The following is a 15,562-nucleotide window of genomic DNA, read 5'->3' as shown; positions in this document are numbered from 1 at the left end:
AAGGAGAAGGTGATTCTTCTTAGGTGTTTTCCACAAACTCCTGTGCCCACAAACAGTAAGATCTATGTGTCCAGGCAGACTGGCCAGGATTACTCCTAAGACACACAGAGGAGAAGGGATGCTCTCAGACCATTGCCATATCCAGGATTTCTCCTGGTGACAACACACTGATTTCAGATGTCTGTCATGTCCGTTGGGAGTGATTGCTGTCCTTTGCCTCATTACATGTTGTCACCCCTCCGGAGCTTTAGAAATTGCTTGTCTTGCTTTCCTTTCCTTACCTAGTCTTCCAGTCCTGTTCTTTATTTTGCTGTCACCTTATCCTAGGCTTTACTCTTTGTCTTCCTGGTGTGTGGGCCTTGAGAAGAACCACTTGCCTGACGGATGTAGTCCTTGGGACAGCGCTTACCTCAGCTTTTCCTGCCTGCCCTTCTTTTTTCCCTTTGTTCTGTTGTTTCTCCTGTTGTCACTTGTCTGTTTTCCACCCATGACACTTTGTCTGCCACAGATCTCTGACCTGAGAAGGTGGCGACTGGCTGCCAGCCAGTATCCTCATGTATAGCCTTGCCTCTTTGCCCTTGGCACCTCTTGCCTGTAGTTGAGCCAAGATTCAAGAGGTCCTGCCCAAAGCTCCTGCAGTAGCCCGGCCACATGTCCACACCCCCCTCCCCAGCCCACCAGCAAGCATGTTGGCTGAGGGGGCCACCAAACCCTCCCAAATAGTCTGCCTTTGTTTGGGACAGCTACAGCAGTGCTCAGAAGGTGCTTGATGATTTCAAGGGGAGAGAGTTTGGTGCCTTCTCTGTCTGCTCGGTCCCTGCTCTGAACAAGGATACACTGCCTGGGGCTCTGCACATTGACGATGCACAGAGCACGGTTAAGAGTCAGCAGGTTTTATTCCTTGTCATGTGAGGCTCTTTGTTTCTTTGTTTTTGTCTGTACCCACCAGTGTTGTGACTTCAGCCGTTGTTGTCTCCTTCAGGTGGTGATAATGCAATCATCATCTGGAATGTGGGGACAGGTGAAGCCCTCATAAACTTGGATGACATGCACGTGGATGTGATTTACAATGTGAGCTGGAATCGCAATGGCAGCCTAATCTGTACAGCTTCCAAAGACAAAAAAGTGCGAGTTATCGACCCCAGGAAACAAGAAATCGTTGCTGTAAGTTTGTGAGAATTAAGGAAGCGTCTGGGTTTCGCTCCAGCAGAGAGTTAGCAAGAGCATATAGAGAGAGAACTTTGCTTGTGCCACGTTTAGTCGTGTTTTTCAAAGTGAGGAAGAAATTCCAGGAGGGATAGCAGTGGTTGAAGGATTTGTCTGGGGTTTTTTGGGATTAGTGTTTGAACCAGGATCTTAGGGCTTGGTTTGAGAACCTGCAGGAGTGTAATTCCACATGTAATCCTTTAGTATAATTACAGTTCCAAAGTTGTGCATGCAAAGTGGAGATTTAGCAGCCCATATATCTGTTGTAGCTCTCAATAAAGTCTTCCTTCAGACTTGCAAGAGTCAGATAAGCAAAGCTGAAGCAAGCTGGGAATGACCCCTTCTTTTGCAGAGTAGCAATTGGTTCTTCCCTCAAGCATCGGGCAGAGATAGTTGGATGTTGCTCCGTGTAGTCCGTGTGCTGCGTGGAGGAGCAGTTTGTCCTGCCAGGGATTCTGTGGAGCCAGCTGGGTTTCCTGCTCCCTGCCAGAGGCTGACCTGTAAATCTCTTCCAGGAGAAGGAGAAAACCCACGAGGGAGCCCGGCCCATGCGAGCCATTTTCCTGGCCGATGGAAACATCTTCACAACTGGCTTCAGCCGCATGAGCGAACGGCAGCTCGCCCTTTGGAATCCAGTAGGTTCCTGTCCCATTCCCACTTGGCTGTTCCAACGCCTGTTTTATTCCCGGCCCAGACCCACACTCACCCACCAAATCCATAGCTGGTGCACTCCAATGTCTCCCCTCTCCATCTGCTGCCTGCTCCTACGCTGGCTTCCTGTTACTCAGTCTGGATGTTCACTCAGGGAAGGGGATTAGTTCTCTGGACTGAGAGCAGGGATGAAGCACATTCAGTGTGTCTGAGAAAAGATACCCGGGGAGCAGAGTGGCTGCGTGAGGGTCGCTGCCTTCGGTACGATCCCATCACGCTGGCACGAGATGCTTGCTGACGTCACTCTGTCACATCTTTCCCTTAGCCTTGTGAATCTTCTTGGGTCCTGCTTTTATCCCAGTTTGTGATTGGGAGAGTGAATAAGCTTGTGAAAACTGATGGTGTTTGTTACTGTGACACATGGAGCCTTCGGGGCGGTGAGGGCACCGCTTCAAAGAACTGTTAGCAGTTTGGGTCCCAGGTTAACATGAGTTTTTCCATTTCTCTTTAACATCTCTGGTGGTGTTTTTCTTTCCAGAAAAACATGGAAGAGCCCATAGCCCTTCACGAGATGGACACCAGCAACGGGGTCCTGCTCCCCTTCTACGATCCAGATACCAACATCATTTACTTGTGTGGCAAGGTAAAGGAGAAGCTTTTGGCGTGACTGGGACACTCCTGTTTGAATGAGTGATGTGTGTGGAAGGTTCCCCAAGTGTCTCCACTGAGAAGGGCTTGGTTCACCAAAACTTAGTGTGGCAGCGGTGGTCAGGGCCGCAGATGAATGAGGCTGCTCTGAAATTGGAACTTGATGATCTTTTAGGTCCCTTCCAACCCTAACCATTCTATGGTTCTATGAAATCGGTGTGACCCTCAGTCTGTGGGACAGTACAGAGAGCCCAAGAAATCTCCCCAGGGCAATTGGATGTTTCTTTGAGATGATTTATGTAGCTAAAGCTGCTCTTAGTGTAACAAGTCAGACACTGTCACCAAACCATCTCGTGGTGGTGTTGACCTGAATGACTGTACGTTGGTTTGGGAGGAGGGTACATTTTAGATGTTGTCCTCCTTTGTGCTTGAAGATGACGGTGCATGTAGCAGCGCTTGCTGTAATTTTGCAGGGTTAAATGCTAGGAAAGTGGAATTGTGCTCCTTTCTGAAAGCTGTTTGTAGGCACTGAGTGCTCTGAAGTGCCCACTTCTGATGCCGCAGCTTTGGACTTCCTACTAACAGGAGCCAAAGGCAAGATGAACAAGTAATTACGGAGGCGGATCCATACAAGCACGCTCAAGGATCCCATCTGTGTAAACAGCTAATGAGAAATACTTGGTTTGCATCTGCTGCCTCTTCTGCTGCCCCGGAGATGCCGGTGTGGCAGAATTGCTGGGAATCAAAGAGCAGCCACTTTATTTCCAGCCTCGTGGCTGCAGTGTGGAGCACGGCCCTTCCACGAGAGCAGCCGTGGGAGCTGACACACCCCGGTCTTGAATTGTGAGCGATCAGGACTCAGGGTGTGGTAGGGAATCTGCTTTATGGCAGTTTTGTGGATGCCGTGTGGATAGCGAGAGCGCAGCACCGTGCTGTCCGACAGAGACTGCTGCGAGCAGCCTGGGATGAGATGCATCCAACTGGCAAGCAAGGCAGGCTTTAGCCTGAAAAAAACCCAGCTCTGAGCTGTGTGTCTCTCAGGAAGGAAGGGTTATCAGGAGAGACTGGTGGCCTCCTGGCCCAGCATGGGGGAGCGCTGGTCCCTCCGGTCGCTGGAGTATTCCTCCTTTTGCTTCTTGCAGGGTGACAGCAGCATTCGCTACTTTGAGATCACGGATGAGTCCCCCTATGTTCACTACCTCAACACCTTCAGCAGCAAGGAGCCGCAGAGGGGCATGGGGTTCATGCCAAAGAGGGGCCTCGATGTGAACAAGTGCGAGATTGCCAGGTAAGGAGAGAGGCTCTCTCGGGGTGCGTCGTGTCTTAGCAAGCCATAGCGGCACAAGGGGTCTGTTATAAATGAATGGGTGATCCCTGGCAGAACATGTCCACAGAAAACTTGGTGTTGGGATGGTTACAGCCTGTGCTGTCACCATATCAGAGAGAAACTCGGTGCCTGAGTGTGATACCAGGCTCCAGTGTGTATGCAGCAAGTGGACTGGAGGCTGCTTTTTCAGGGATTTAGGGTGTAATTAAAGCAGTGATGCAATAACCAGGGCAATTGCCTGGGAAAACATGGCAAAGGACAAAGGCATCGCAGGAAGGCGGGTTGTCACTGCACTGGCTCCTGGCTCGTGTCTCCCCAGAGCCTGCATTGCCCAAAACATGGGCACGTTTCGGCAGTGGGGCGCAGAGACATGGAGCGGTGAGCAGAGGGCTGTCTCGTGGCGGCTGTAAATTGCTGGTGTCTCCATGGTCTGAGCAGTGAGCTGTGCCTCGCTGACAGCCCCCCCAGGCAGAGGTGATCCCCTGAAGTCACCTGAGGGGTGGGGGGGCTCTGCATGCAGCCGGGTGGGTTCCTCCAGCCCTGGCAGTCCTAGAGCAGCCAGGCTGTGACTCCTTCGCGTCGCTGGTTTGCCATCGCCTCTGTCTCCCATTACTCTGCTGTGTGTCAGCAGCGGGACCGAGGTCATTGGCTGCACGGTGCGCTGACTGTCCTCATGTCCAGGTCACACCTTGTCTTGTTTTTCTTTGAAAGGTTCTTCAAGCTTCACGAGAGGAAATGCGAGCCCATCATCATGACGGTTCCTCGAAAGGTGAGCGCGGCTGCCTCCTGGGTGGGTGGTTTGGAGCCAGTTCGTGCCTTCCAGCCCCAAACCACTTGACTGAATCATTCCTTCTGGCTTGCAGTCGGACCTTTTCCAGGACGACCTGTACCCGGATACAGCTGGCCCAGAAGCGGCTCTGGAAGCAGAGGAGTGGTTTGAGGGGAAAAATGCCGATCCCCTCCTCATCTCCTTGAAGCATGGGTACATTCCAGGCAAGAACAGGGATCTCAAGGTGGTCAAGAAGAACATACTGGACAACAAGCCTGCCGCAAACAAGAAGACTGATCTCATGAATGCTCCAAAGAAAGCAGCTGATGCCTCAAACACTGTGAGTAAACTTCATCCAGCTCTGGGGACAGTGGCAGGAGATATGATTCCCGGTCTCTCCAGAAGTCATTGTACACAGCTCAAGTGCATGTGATTTGAGTACTGCGGGGCTGGGTGCCGGTGGGTGACGGGGAGGTGATGTGGTGTGTGAGTTGTAGTGTTCCAGGTGAGGTTTTGGGGGGGCTGCTGGGAACTGTGACCCAGAAGAAAGCTTGGCTTGTTGGGCCAGCCCCCCACCCACTTGGGAGAGCTTCTCAGCACCTCTTTTTTCTGTGTAAAACCCAGCCCAGGCCGGGGGAACAAACGAATCTTGCACTGTACCTGTTGTAGGAGTTCACCATCATTAACACTCACCCCCCATGTGCCTCACACACCCTGGCACACTTTGGGCTGACAAGGATCCCATTGGGAGAAGCCCCTCACCATCCTGTCTGCTCTCGTAACAAACACCTTTGTCTTGTCTTCCAGCAAAACGAAGCCAAATTGGATGAGATTTTGAAAGAGCTGAAATCTATCAAAGACACGATCACCAACCAAGACGAGCGCATTTCCAAGCTGGAGGAGCAGATGGCAAAGATCGCGGACTGAGCTGGGGGGGGGCGAGCGGCGCTGGCCCCCGCCGCCAGCCCAGGCACATTCCAGGTCCCCAGTTTGGCAAGCAGCAGCCTGCAGCATTCCAGTACGAGCTTTCCTGTTCTCCTAAATTCACGTCAACGAGAGCCGATGATTAAAAGCCAAGCTTTTTAGTGAAAGTTGTTTTTTTTTTTCCTCCTCCTCCTCCTGATGTTTTAATGAATTTATGTGACTGTGTCAAAACGAATAAGTGCTCCTTTTCCAGGCTTTTTATTTTTTTTGGGGGGGGGTGTTTTGCCTTCCAGATGTTACCAATCACTGAAAACAAATCCATTCTGACTCTCGATGTTGTGCCCAAATATCTTTTTCTAGATTTAGGGACCAATGCCACGTTGTTCTTGACCATTTTTTTTAAAGTTGCCAAAAAAAAAGAAAAAAAAGAAAAAAAAAAGAGAAAAAAAAAAGAAAAAAGAGAAAAAAAAATTGCTTTTTATTTTCCTTGTTTGCCACCTTGCAGTATTTGTGTTTGAAATCCGAAGGGACGGCACGGCGTGGGGTGGGTGTTTCTATACTGTGCACAGGATGCAAGTAGAAGCTGTTTTGTATAAAGCGATCGGGCCGGTTTCCTTTGCAGCACAGCTGAGCCTGCTGCTGAGCCCCACGCAGAGAGCAGCCCTGCCTGCCTCCCCATCCTGTCCCCCTGTCACCGTTGCTTTAGAGGAACAAAACCTAGCTCCGGTGAGGTGAGGCGTGCCGCGAAACGCCTCCTCTTCCTCTTCCACCCCGCGGAACTCTTCCCCGAGCACCACGTTCCCCTCCCGGAGCAGCCCCGCGGTTCGGATTCCTCCAGCCGTGTCCAAATGGAAACTCCCTCTTTGACTTCCCGCTTCTTTTCTTCTCCTGGTTTTTTTAACTCCGAGGCTGAAGTCGCTTCCATGTGGGAAATCTCTTTAGGTTTATCCATGGAGTGCCGGGTTTAAGGAGCCTGCGGGACGTTGGCAGTCGCCGGGTTCTCCATGGTGGTGCTGTTGGCGCTCGGCTCTGCGCCGCCATGCTCTTTGGCTCGTTGACTTCTATGAATCACGAGCTTGTGGTGCTCTGGCCCTGCATGGTAGTGCCGGTGTCAGAAAGCCAAGCACTGCTTCCGGAGCAGCCTCTGCAGTAGGTAGGTGACTTTGTGGTGATGGTGCACCGGGAACAAAATGCCTCTATTATTTTTGATGATGTTTTGTTTCCCTCTCCCCATCATTCCTGCCTTGCCACCCTGCCACACTGCAGAGCTGCAGGAGGGGACTTGTCCCCAGACTCCTCCACATGCCCAGGCCCTCGGAATGGAGGGGACTGAGGATGGTGGTTTTGGTCCTTGTGGAGAACTGGTTTCTCACGCACTCCGTTAAGACCCTCAGGGAGGGGACCCCCCTGCTGTGAGCAGGCCGGGCTTGGGAGCTCCTCCTGGAATTTCTTCTTGGATGCTTCGGCTCAGCCAAGCTCTGCTCGGGGTGGGGGCTGTGTCCCCACGGCCGGAGCAGGATCCGTGTCACCCCAGCATTCTGCACTGAGCTGGAACTGTGCTGCCTGTCCCCGCAGTGCCAGCAGAGGTGTCAGCACCCAAAGGTGGGCAGAGACCATGGGCTGCCTGGCTGATGAGCCACAGTCCCTGTGCCAGCGCTGGCCGATCCCAGAGCAGCTCACCGCATCACCGATGTGCGTGTACATTCGTGTGCTCAGGGCTGTGAGCTGCACCCCACAGCTCGGGCATCCCTGGTCCTTCTCCCACGCCGAAGCCATCTTGGATTTTATTTCTCCCATTAGCTAAAAACCCTCAACCTCCCCATTTTCCCCAGTGTTTGCATGTTCAGAACTTGCAGATTAAGGATTCTCTGGTCTGGAGGGATGTCTGTGTGTGTGGAGGCGAAATCAGGTGAGGTAGCTGGAGAGATGCTGGAACGGGATGCAAAGGGACAGAGGATGTGGTGTGACTGTGTCACAGGGGAGCTCCATCCCAGTGCGGTTTCTTTGATTTCGGGGGGCGAGTGCAGCAGGGGGACGAGCATCCCCTGCCCATGTTTGTGACTGCTGGGGCTGGATTCGCAGCCCAGATGCTCCAGGTTATTGGAATGTTTGGTGATGTTTTTGTGGCGCAGTAAATGGCTGAGATGTGTATTTTAATTCTCTTTTTTAAAAAAAAAAAAAATTGCTTTGTTTTTTGGGTTTTTTTTCCTTGGAAAAAATGAAGCCAGGCGGTGATCTCTGTGGTGGTTCCTATGTGAGGCTTCAGGGTTGTGTGCCCCCCACCGGGGGGACCTTTTCAGCTTTTATAATTGGAGGGAAGTAACTTAGTTCTGAGATGCTGGATTGAAATGTGGGGAGATGATGATGGGGGTGTGGCAGACGGTCCGAGTAGGGCGGAGGAAAGGTTTTTGAGTTTATAGCCTGTATTTTATTTAAATGAACTGATGCCTAGCCAGGCTCAACCGGAGTCAGTGCCTGAAGCTTTTTGTAGCCGTGATACCCCAGAAGAGAACCAGCGAAGTCCTGAGAGATGCGCTCTTATAGAGCGGCCATAGTATCTGTCCGAATATTTGCTTCCATTTTCAAAAGATAAAAGTCATTGATTATAAACTTCCTCTGGTTTGCTTGTTCTTTGACCCTGCACCCCGCACCCACCGCTGTGCACCCACGTCAGGTTTTGCTGTAATTGGGTTATGAAATGTTGGCACCACCCTTACCCACGGTGATGGAAACAGGAGCGTGTGGTTCTGGGTCTTGCCCCTGCACTTCCCTGCTCTGACCCAGGAGAGCCAGGGTCCATCCCCGAGGTCCATCCTCAGGGTCCATCCCTGGGGTCACACTTGGCCTTGTGATTGATTTCCCTGCGAGTGGACCGGAGTGCTGGGCTGGATGTGGGGCTCGATGGCTGGGGATGGCAGGGGGTGTGTCTAAGGGGTTGTGCTGTGGCTGGGGGGGCTCTGTTTGCTCCTCCCCAGCTGAAGTTGCTTCCAGGCTGGAGGAAACCTGCAAGGGCAAAGAAAAGCCAGGCTGGGAGTGGCATCTCTTGGGCCCTGTCCAGCTCTGAGAGCCTCCCCAGGGCTGTGGCGTTTCACCCTCATTTCACAAGCGCCCTTGGCTGCCTCCGGTGCAGCCTGACACGGCCCAGCCCAATGCCTGGGATAGGATGGGGACACTCTCAGAGAGGCGATGCTCCCGGGCCAGCCCTGCATGCCCTGGGCCCATCCCAGGGGATGGGGATGCTCATCCCACAGCCATTACCACTCCTGCAGCCCTGAACCCCATTTTCTGTGCGTGTTTTCTGGGGCAGCAGGAAGAGGGCCCCCCACCCCTCCTTCCTTCCAGCCCCCAGGGCCAGGAGGTTTTGAGAAGGGATGGGGTGAATCCGGGGTTGGTGTTCGTGCTGGGGGCAGGGGGAGGTGATGGGCTTGTTTACAGCCCTGGGTAGCAGCTGCAGGGCGTTTTCTGCGGATGTGCTCTTGCAGCATCCTTCCTGGGGCTGCACCTCCTGCCCGCAGCGTGCCGGTGCTTGCGGTTAGGGCAGAATATTTCCCTGCAGCTGGGACAACACCCAGCGACCCCCCACACACACACCTTCACCCAGACAGCCCCTGAGAGCTCCTGGCCCATGGGCTGCCGTCCAAGGGGATGAAGGTGCCAAGGGAAGGACCCCAGCATGAGGGCTTGGCAAAAGGTGTTGAGCCTGGCCCTCACCACCGCCACCTCCTCCTCTTCCTCCTCCTCTTCCTCCTCCTCTTCCTCCTCCTCTTCCTCCTCCTCTTCCTCCTCCTCTTCCTCCTCCTCACGTGTGAAGGCCCTTTCCCAGTGCTGGGGAATCCCATGCTCCCTCTCAGGGCACAGTGACCTGTCCCCCCACGCTAGCCATGCCCGCACCGTTCCCGGCACCAGGTTTGCCGTCACTTCTGCCTTTGGGGCGGCGCAAACCCTGGTGCGCAGCTCAGCAACTGGTGGGGCCGAGCCGGCTGGGGGGCTCCCACAGGGCACCCAGCACCCCATGGAAAGGTGGGAGCCCTCTTTTGAGGTGTACTCCACGTCCCATCCACCCTCACCGGTGGGTGCACACAGTCCCCAGCCCTCAGCGGCCCCACTCCCCCAGTGACGTCTTTCCCCCCGCCGTCTCTCGGAAACCACAGCCACTCTTCACCCGCCTTTCCTTCCCCGCCCGGGCGGGAGGCGGAGGGCGGCCCGCGACGCCCCTTGGGTCTTGGCAGTTCCCTGGCTCCAGGGTTGCCCTCGTGCCCCCGTGCGGGAGCAGCTGGGCCCTCGCTGGTGATGCATGCTGGCGCTGCAGCTCGGGGTCCTGCAGCGGCCCCCAGCAGAGGTGAGTCAAGCAGGGTGGGGTACCGGTTCAGGGCTTGGCCCTAGGGATGCTGTGGCTGCAAAGGGTATGCTTAGCAGGGGGCCCTTGGGGAGTTTGTAGGAGGCAGATGGGTGCTTTGGGGCTGGGAGGGGCTTCCCGGGTGTGCTTGGTGCTGGAGGGCATTGATCGGCGCTTGGCTGCTGTTGAGTGTGGGGTGGTGGGACCTCACTGGCCTCCACCCACTGTGGCTGCTGGGGAGTTATTGGTGAGGGACAGATGTAATGGGGGGGATTGGGAGGGTGGGGGTGGGGCATGGGGAGTCTTTGGGGCAGGTTCACCTCTCCTCCTGCTTCAGCACAGACCTGTGGGCACATGGTGGTCTCGGTCTGGGAGCCCTACGCCATGCCAGCCAGCAGAGGGGGGAGGACGGGCACCCCCAGGAGGGGTTGTCTGAAATGGGTCCAACATCCCCGTGGTTTCATTTCTGCACCGGGCATCATCCTGTGACTGGCTGACCCGCAGCAGCCGTCTCCTCCGCGGCTCGTTTCCCGTTTCCAGACGCTCAACTTCCTTTTCAAAACTTTCTTGTGGAGCGGAGCCGGCGGGACGGGTGCTGGGTGAGCTCAGCCACGGCTGCCAGAGGTCCGTGTTCGCGTCTTCCAGCCCCCGAACACCCGACCCCTCTCTGGGAGTGGAGGAGGATGCTCGGCTCACACGTGATCCCTCTTCGGGGCCATTTCCAGGCTGAAGGATGGAGTTCAGCACTATTCCATGGGGAGTGGGACCCCGATTTCACCTGCCCGTTCTCCTTCCTCCCCGTAGGTCCCGTGGTGCCGGGCAGGGCCATGCTGGTGATGCTGGTGATACTGGTGCTGCCGCTGTGGGTATGTGAGGCCTTGCCGAAGCCGGGGCAGCACCACGGCCTGCAGTGGGTCTGGGGGGTGGCTGAGCAGGCGCAGGATGAGGCTGTGCTGCTCCCCCGCAGGAAGAGGGATGAGGGGCAGCAGCCCAACACCATGGAGGAGGACAGCCACGCTGCCAGTACGGCAGCCAGCAGACATGGCACCGATTCCCCAACACCTGACCTGATGCCGGCACCCAGTGCCAATGCCAGCTGGCACCAGGCCCTTGCAGCATCGACCACGGCTGATCCGCTGGATGAGACTGACTCCCCGGAGCCTGACCTGCTGATGAGCTCTGCACCAGTGCCCAGAGCCAACACCAAACTGCACCAGGCAGCCACAGCACCAACCACGGCCAATCCACAAGATGAGACCAATGTCCCCGATCCTGACCTGATGCGGCACTCAGTGCCACGACCAGCGCCCAGTGCCAACACCAGCCAGCACCAGGTCCTCACAGCACCAACCACGGCTGATCCACTGGATGAGACAGACTCTCCTGACCCTGACTTGATGCTGAGCTCCGCGCCACCACCAGTGCCCAGTGCCAACGCCAGCCTGCACCGGGCACCCGTGGTGCCAACCACGGCTGATCCGCAGGACGAGACCGACTCCCCTGAGCCTGACCTACTGTCGACCTCTGCACCACCGATGGACCCCGGCACACAGGCAGCTCCCCGCACCAGCACCACCAGCATCCCCAGCCAGCTCACTTCACCCAGTGAGGAGGGGACACTGGCTGGCAGCACGGACAACAGCTCTGCTGTGGGGTCACACTCGGTGACCCTACCACCCCTTGGCACCACCACCACGGATTACAAGAAAGTCTGGAAAGCCGGAACTCTCCCCATGCCCACACGTTTGGCCCCTTGGGACATGAAGCCCTGGGGAACTGCGGCGCCCGTCCCTTGGGATCTCAACAGGGTGATGAGCAAGTGCCTGCTGGCCATCCTGCTGCTGGCGCTGGTGGCTGCCATCTTCATGGTGTGCACGGGGGTGCTGGGCGCCCTGCTCTGGCGCCGGAAGCGGACGGCACACCGCCGGCTCAGCCCCACGGAGATGGTCTGCATCTCCTCCCTGCTGCCTGACGGCGAGGTGGCCACCAATGGCCCCAAGTCCGGCCCGGCCCGGCGGACGAAGCTGCTGCTCGATGGCGGTTCTGAGCCCGACGGTGACAACCTGACTCTCAGCAGCTTCCTGCCGGAGCACTCCTGAGCCACGGGGATGGGTCATGGCGCTGGGGGGAGCCAGTGGCTGCCCCGGGGGTAAGATGCCTGGGCCCTAATAATGTGGCACACAGAGCCGTGGGCAGAGGACCCCCCCCAGTCCCCTGAGTCTGTGTTTAATTCGGAACTGCTTTACCCTGGGAAGAGCTCAGCTGACCCTATTAAAATATTACCCATACACGGTGGTCTATTCTTGGTGGGTACAGCACCCACAAGGTCCCCCCTCCCTCCACCGTTCTACCACCTGCCCACATCCCTTTGCCAAAATTTCGCTTCTCCATCCCCCTCCCCGCAACAGCAGCCCCAATTCCGGTCCCCTGGGGCGGGGATGGGGAGGGGAGCAGAAATGAAACCCACATTCACCCCTCCCTAGGCAAGGGACCGCAGCCCCCAGGACCCCAGGACCCCCGCCCAGCGTGGGCTTGGCCTCGTGCTGCAGCGTGGGAGCGGAAAGGGTGGTGGTGCCGGGGCGGAAGTGCCGGGGCGGGGGAACGGGGACGGGGCTGGGCGCAGTCGTGGTGAAACGTGTTCCTGCCCTGTGGTTGCCCGCAGCGGGGTAATGGATGCCCCTGGGACCATCATCCCATGTGGGGTGGGACTTGTGCTGCTGGTGCCTCAGGGGCTCATCCCCGCTGAGCGAACACTGGTTGCAGGCTCTCGGCGTCATAGGATGTCATAGGCCCAGCCTGGTTGAGCTGGGACAGGAATGGGGGGACCAAAGCTGTGAGGGTCCCCCCATCTTGCCTGTCCCCGGGGGCTGGGGGGGCTCAGGTTTGTTCCCAGGTCCCCTCTCTTCGCAGCATGCTGGTGTCGGTCACCCCTCAAGCCACCAGCCTGAACACCGGGGGAGACACCCAAGGCAGCAGGGATGGCCCAGGGATGGCCTTGTACTGCCAGGCCAGCCTGTCCCCGTGCCCCGTTCTCATCCTGCCAGGCCTGATGTCCCCGTGCCCCATCCTCATCCTGCCAGGCCTGGTATCCCCATGTCCCCATCCTATCAGTATCAGTGTCCCCACCCCTCCATCCTCACCCCCATCTGGAGCCTCACTGACCCCACTTCTCCCCTCAACACAAATGTTTATGGGTGATGGTGTCGGCAAGGGGGTCTGCAGCCGGTGGTGGTGGCCAGTCCCTGGGTGGGACACCCCAGCCAGGGGCTCCCAGTCAATGGCACCTTGTGTCCTCCCACTCCATGTCCTCACCCTCTCACCAAGCGGGTGCCAGTGCCAAAACACGGCCGCGGGTCATGGCTCAGCCATAAGGGCTGTAGAGGTGTACATGCCCCCCCAGGCTGGGGAGTGGGAGCCCGTGGGGAGCACCATCATCCCCACCCCTGCTTTCTCTCAGAGGAGCAGGGATGTTCCCATCATCCGGTTTCAGGCTGCCACAGCTCATCCAGCCTCTGCCCCGGGCCAGGGCAGGTGGGTCCCGGGACGGCGGCCGGGTCCTGAGAGGGCGGCCATGCCGGAGGCAGCACTCCCGCTCTCACCCAGCCCCGTGCCAGCCCTGCACCCGCCGTGCTGGAGCAGGACCCCAGCGAGGATAAACTTTTCCTCAGCCGTTGGCTGCCAGGAGCCGGGAATCGCCCTATTTGGCATAGTCTGCAGGTCCTGTCGGGCTGCCATCCCCCAGCTCACGGCAGAGGAATCCGCAGGAAGCCGGTGCGGTATCACAGCTGGATCCTCGGGCCACGTCCCCACGCCAAGCCTGGGTGGCGGGACGGCAGCGTGCGGTGCACGGGGCCGCGGGTGACACGGTGCTGGGCACGGTGCTGGGCATGGAGCTCTGCACACAATGGGGCAGCTCTGCAGGCTTTCCCCCCCCCCCCCCCCCCCATATTTTGTGGGTGCAGCATGGCGCAGCCCAAGGAGGCAAATTACAAGCAGAGCAGGGCGAGATGTCTCAAATTGCAGGTTATTACTGCGGCCGGCTCTGCTGCGGAGCCCGGCCCGGCGGGTCCCCACGTTCCACCCACCCCAAATTACAAAGCGAGGCCCAGGAGATGCAGCCCTGCCCAGTGCCGAGGGCTTGAGTTGTCCCTGGCCGCAGGCAAAAATGGCATCGTAATGGCCAGTGTGGGCTGGCACTGGGGGTTGCCCAGCCCTGTGCCTCTGCTGCACTGGGAAGAGCCCAGAGCAGGGATGGGAACCTGGCTGGGAGCTGGAGACCACCACTGGGGAAGGGTGGGGACCCTGGCTTGGGCAGGGAGGGGATGGGGACCCTGGCCAAGGAGGGATGGGGACCCTAACAGGGCAAGATAGGGACTATGGCCATGGGGGTTCAGCCCCATGCTGGCATTGCTGGGTACACGGAGGAGAAGTGCAGCCCAAACCCCACCTGGGCTGGAGGAGAGAGTCCAGCCACTGCTGGCACCCCTCCAGACCAGCTGGCCTCCGCAGCCCTCGGCCTCCCCTCGCCTTTCCCCCTTCCCCTCTAAGATTTCAGCGCTGAGCACTTAAGGCCGGGCAAAGCCACTCCAGCAGCTGCACGGAGCCGCCGGCTGCAGACAGACGGACGGACACGTTATTTCTGGGAGCCACAATGACGTTTGGCGACGCCGGGAGAAACCCAACCGGCGCCGGTGGCAGCGGCGATGGGAAGGGGCGTCCTCAGCCCCCGCCCCGCGGCAGTTGCAGTCCCTGGGGTTGGCGATGGCTTTTTGGGGGGGATCTGGCCGGGTCCCCAGGGAGGTGCAGAGACAAATAGCAAGAGGATGAGGTCACCCGCGATGCTGCAGCCTCTTGAGCAACTTCAGCAGAGGCAGACAAGAAACGGGGGGGGGGGGGGGGAGGAGGGGGGGAAGCTGGCTGGGGGGCTTGGGCAGGGCAATGCTGGGACGGGAGGGGGTGGCCAAGCGATATCCCCAGACCCCCAACCCAGATACCATGCCCAGGGAGCTGTGTGGTCACTGCTCTGTGTTGGCCTGGGGAAACACAGGGCTGTTTTCTGCACCCCTGCCCGCATCCCTGCCCGCACCCCTGCCTGCACCCCTACCTGCTCTTCTGCCTGCACCCCGAGGCAGAGGTGCCCATGCCAAAGCATTTTCTGGCTGGGGTATTGCTTTGTTTTCCTGAAACGAGCAGGGGATCCCAAGCCCTGTCTTGGCCCTGTCTGCCCCCCCAAGAACACCAGGGCACAGAGCCCGAAGCCGTCCCTGTCCCCCTTGGTGGCAGCGGTGGCCAAATCCCACTATCTGGTGCCCGTGCCCTTGAGGGATGGCAGGCTTGGGCTGGGCATAGGGGCAGGATCCAGCCCCAGGCTGTGGTGCTGGGGCCCAGGCGCACAGTGAAAGGCAGCTGGGTAGGAACTGTGCCTGCTCCCAGCATGGCATCGCTGGGATCCAGTCTGAGGGTGCCAGCACCCCTGTCCAAACCTGGACACATTATCCCTCCTCATGGGTGAAAACACCCTCACAACAAATCTTCCTGGGACCCCTAACCTCTCTTGCACCCCAGAAAGCATCCTTGTCCTGTTGGGATGATGGGGGACACAGGGGCCTCCCCCCTTTCATCGCGGGGAAGCTCCCCCACCCCAGTCCCTAACTGGGTTTTGGCAGGGAGGGGACCAGGGGCCGCCAGCCCCTTGCCGGCC

The 15,562-nt window shown here is 57.8% G+C and overlaps 2 protein-coding genes across 2 annotated transcripts in view; both read left to right on the top strand.

Annotated features, from left to right (window-relative positions):
- The window catches only part of CORO1C (coronin 1C), a 43,563-nt gene extending 37,807 nt beyond the window's left edge, over positions 1–5,756 (top strand). Inside the window, exons 5-11 of the mRNA XM_084272271.1 lie at positions 983–1,164; positions 1,722–1,841; positions 2,396–2,500; positions 3,648–3,793; positions 4,544–4,601; positions 4,696–4,941; positions 5,409–5,756. Of these exons, the coding sequence (XP_084128397.1) occupies positions 983–1,164; positions 1,722–1,841; positions 2,396–2,500; positions 3,648–3,793; positions 4,544–4,601; positions 4,696–4,941; positions 5,409–5,528 (977 nt within the window). The 3' untranslated portion in view covers positions 5,529–5,756. The remainder of the gene's footprint in view (positions 1–982; positions 1,165–1,721; positions 1,842–2,395; positions 2,501–3,647; positions 3,794–4,543; positions 4,602–4,695; positions 4,942–5,408) is intronic.
- A 1,384-nt stretch (positions 5,757–7,140) lies between these two features.
- On the top strand, positions 7,141–12,139 carry SELPLG (selectin P ligand; the record flags this gene model as incomplete). Its single annotated transcript, XM_084272052.1, has 5 exons — positions 7,141–7,245; positions 7,358–7,434; positions 9,405–9,545; positions 9,755–9,864; positions 10,666–12,139. The coding sequence occupies 5 exons, from the start codon at positions 7,141–7,143 to the stop codon at positions 11,958–11,960; spliced, it is 1,728 nt and encodes a 575-aa protein (XP_084128178.1). The 3' UTR covers positions 11,961–12,139.
- Positions 12,140–15,562: the final 3,423 nt, after the last annotated feature.

The sequence above is a fragment of the Gallinula chloropus genome (genome assembly GCF_964237585.1).
Source record: "Gallinula chloropus genome assembly, chromosome: 17".
Classification (NCBI taxonomy): Eukaryota; Metazoa; Chordata; class Aves; order Gruiformes; family Rallidae; genus Gallinula; species Gallinula chloropus.
This window is presented reverse-complemented; position numbering and strand designations above follow the sequence as displayed.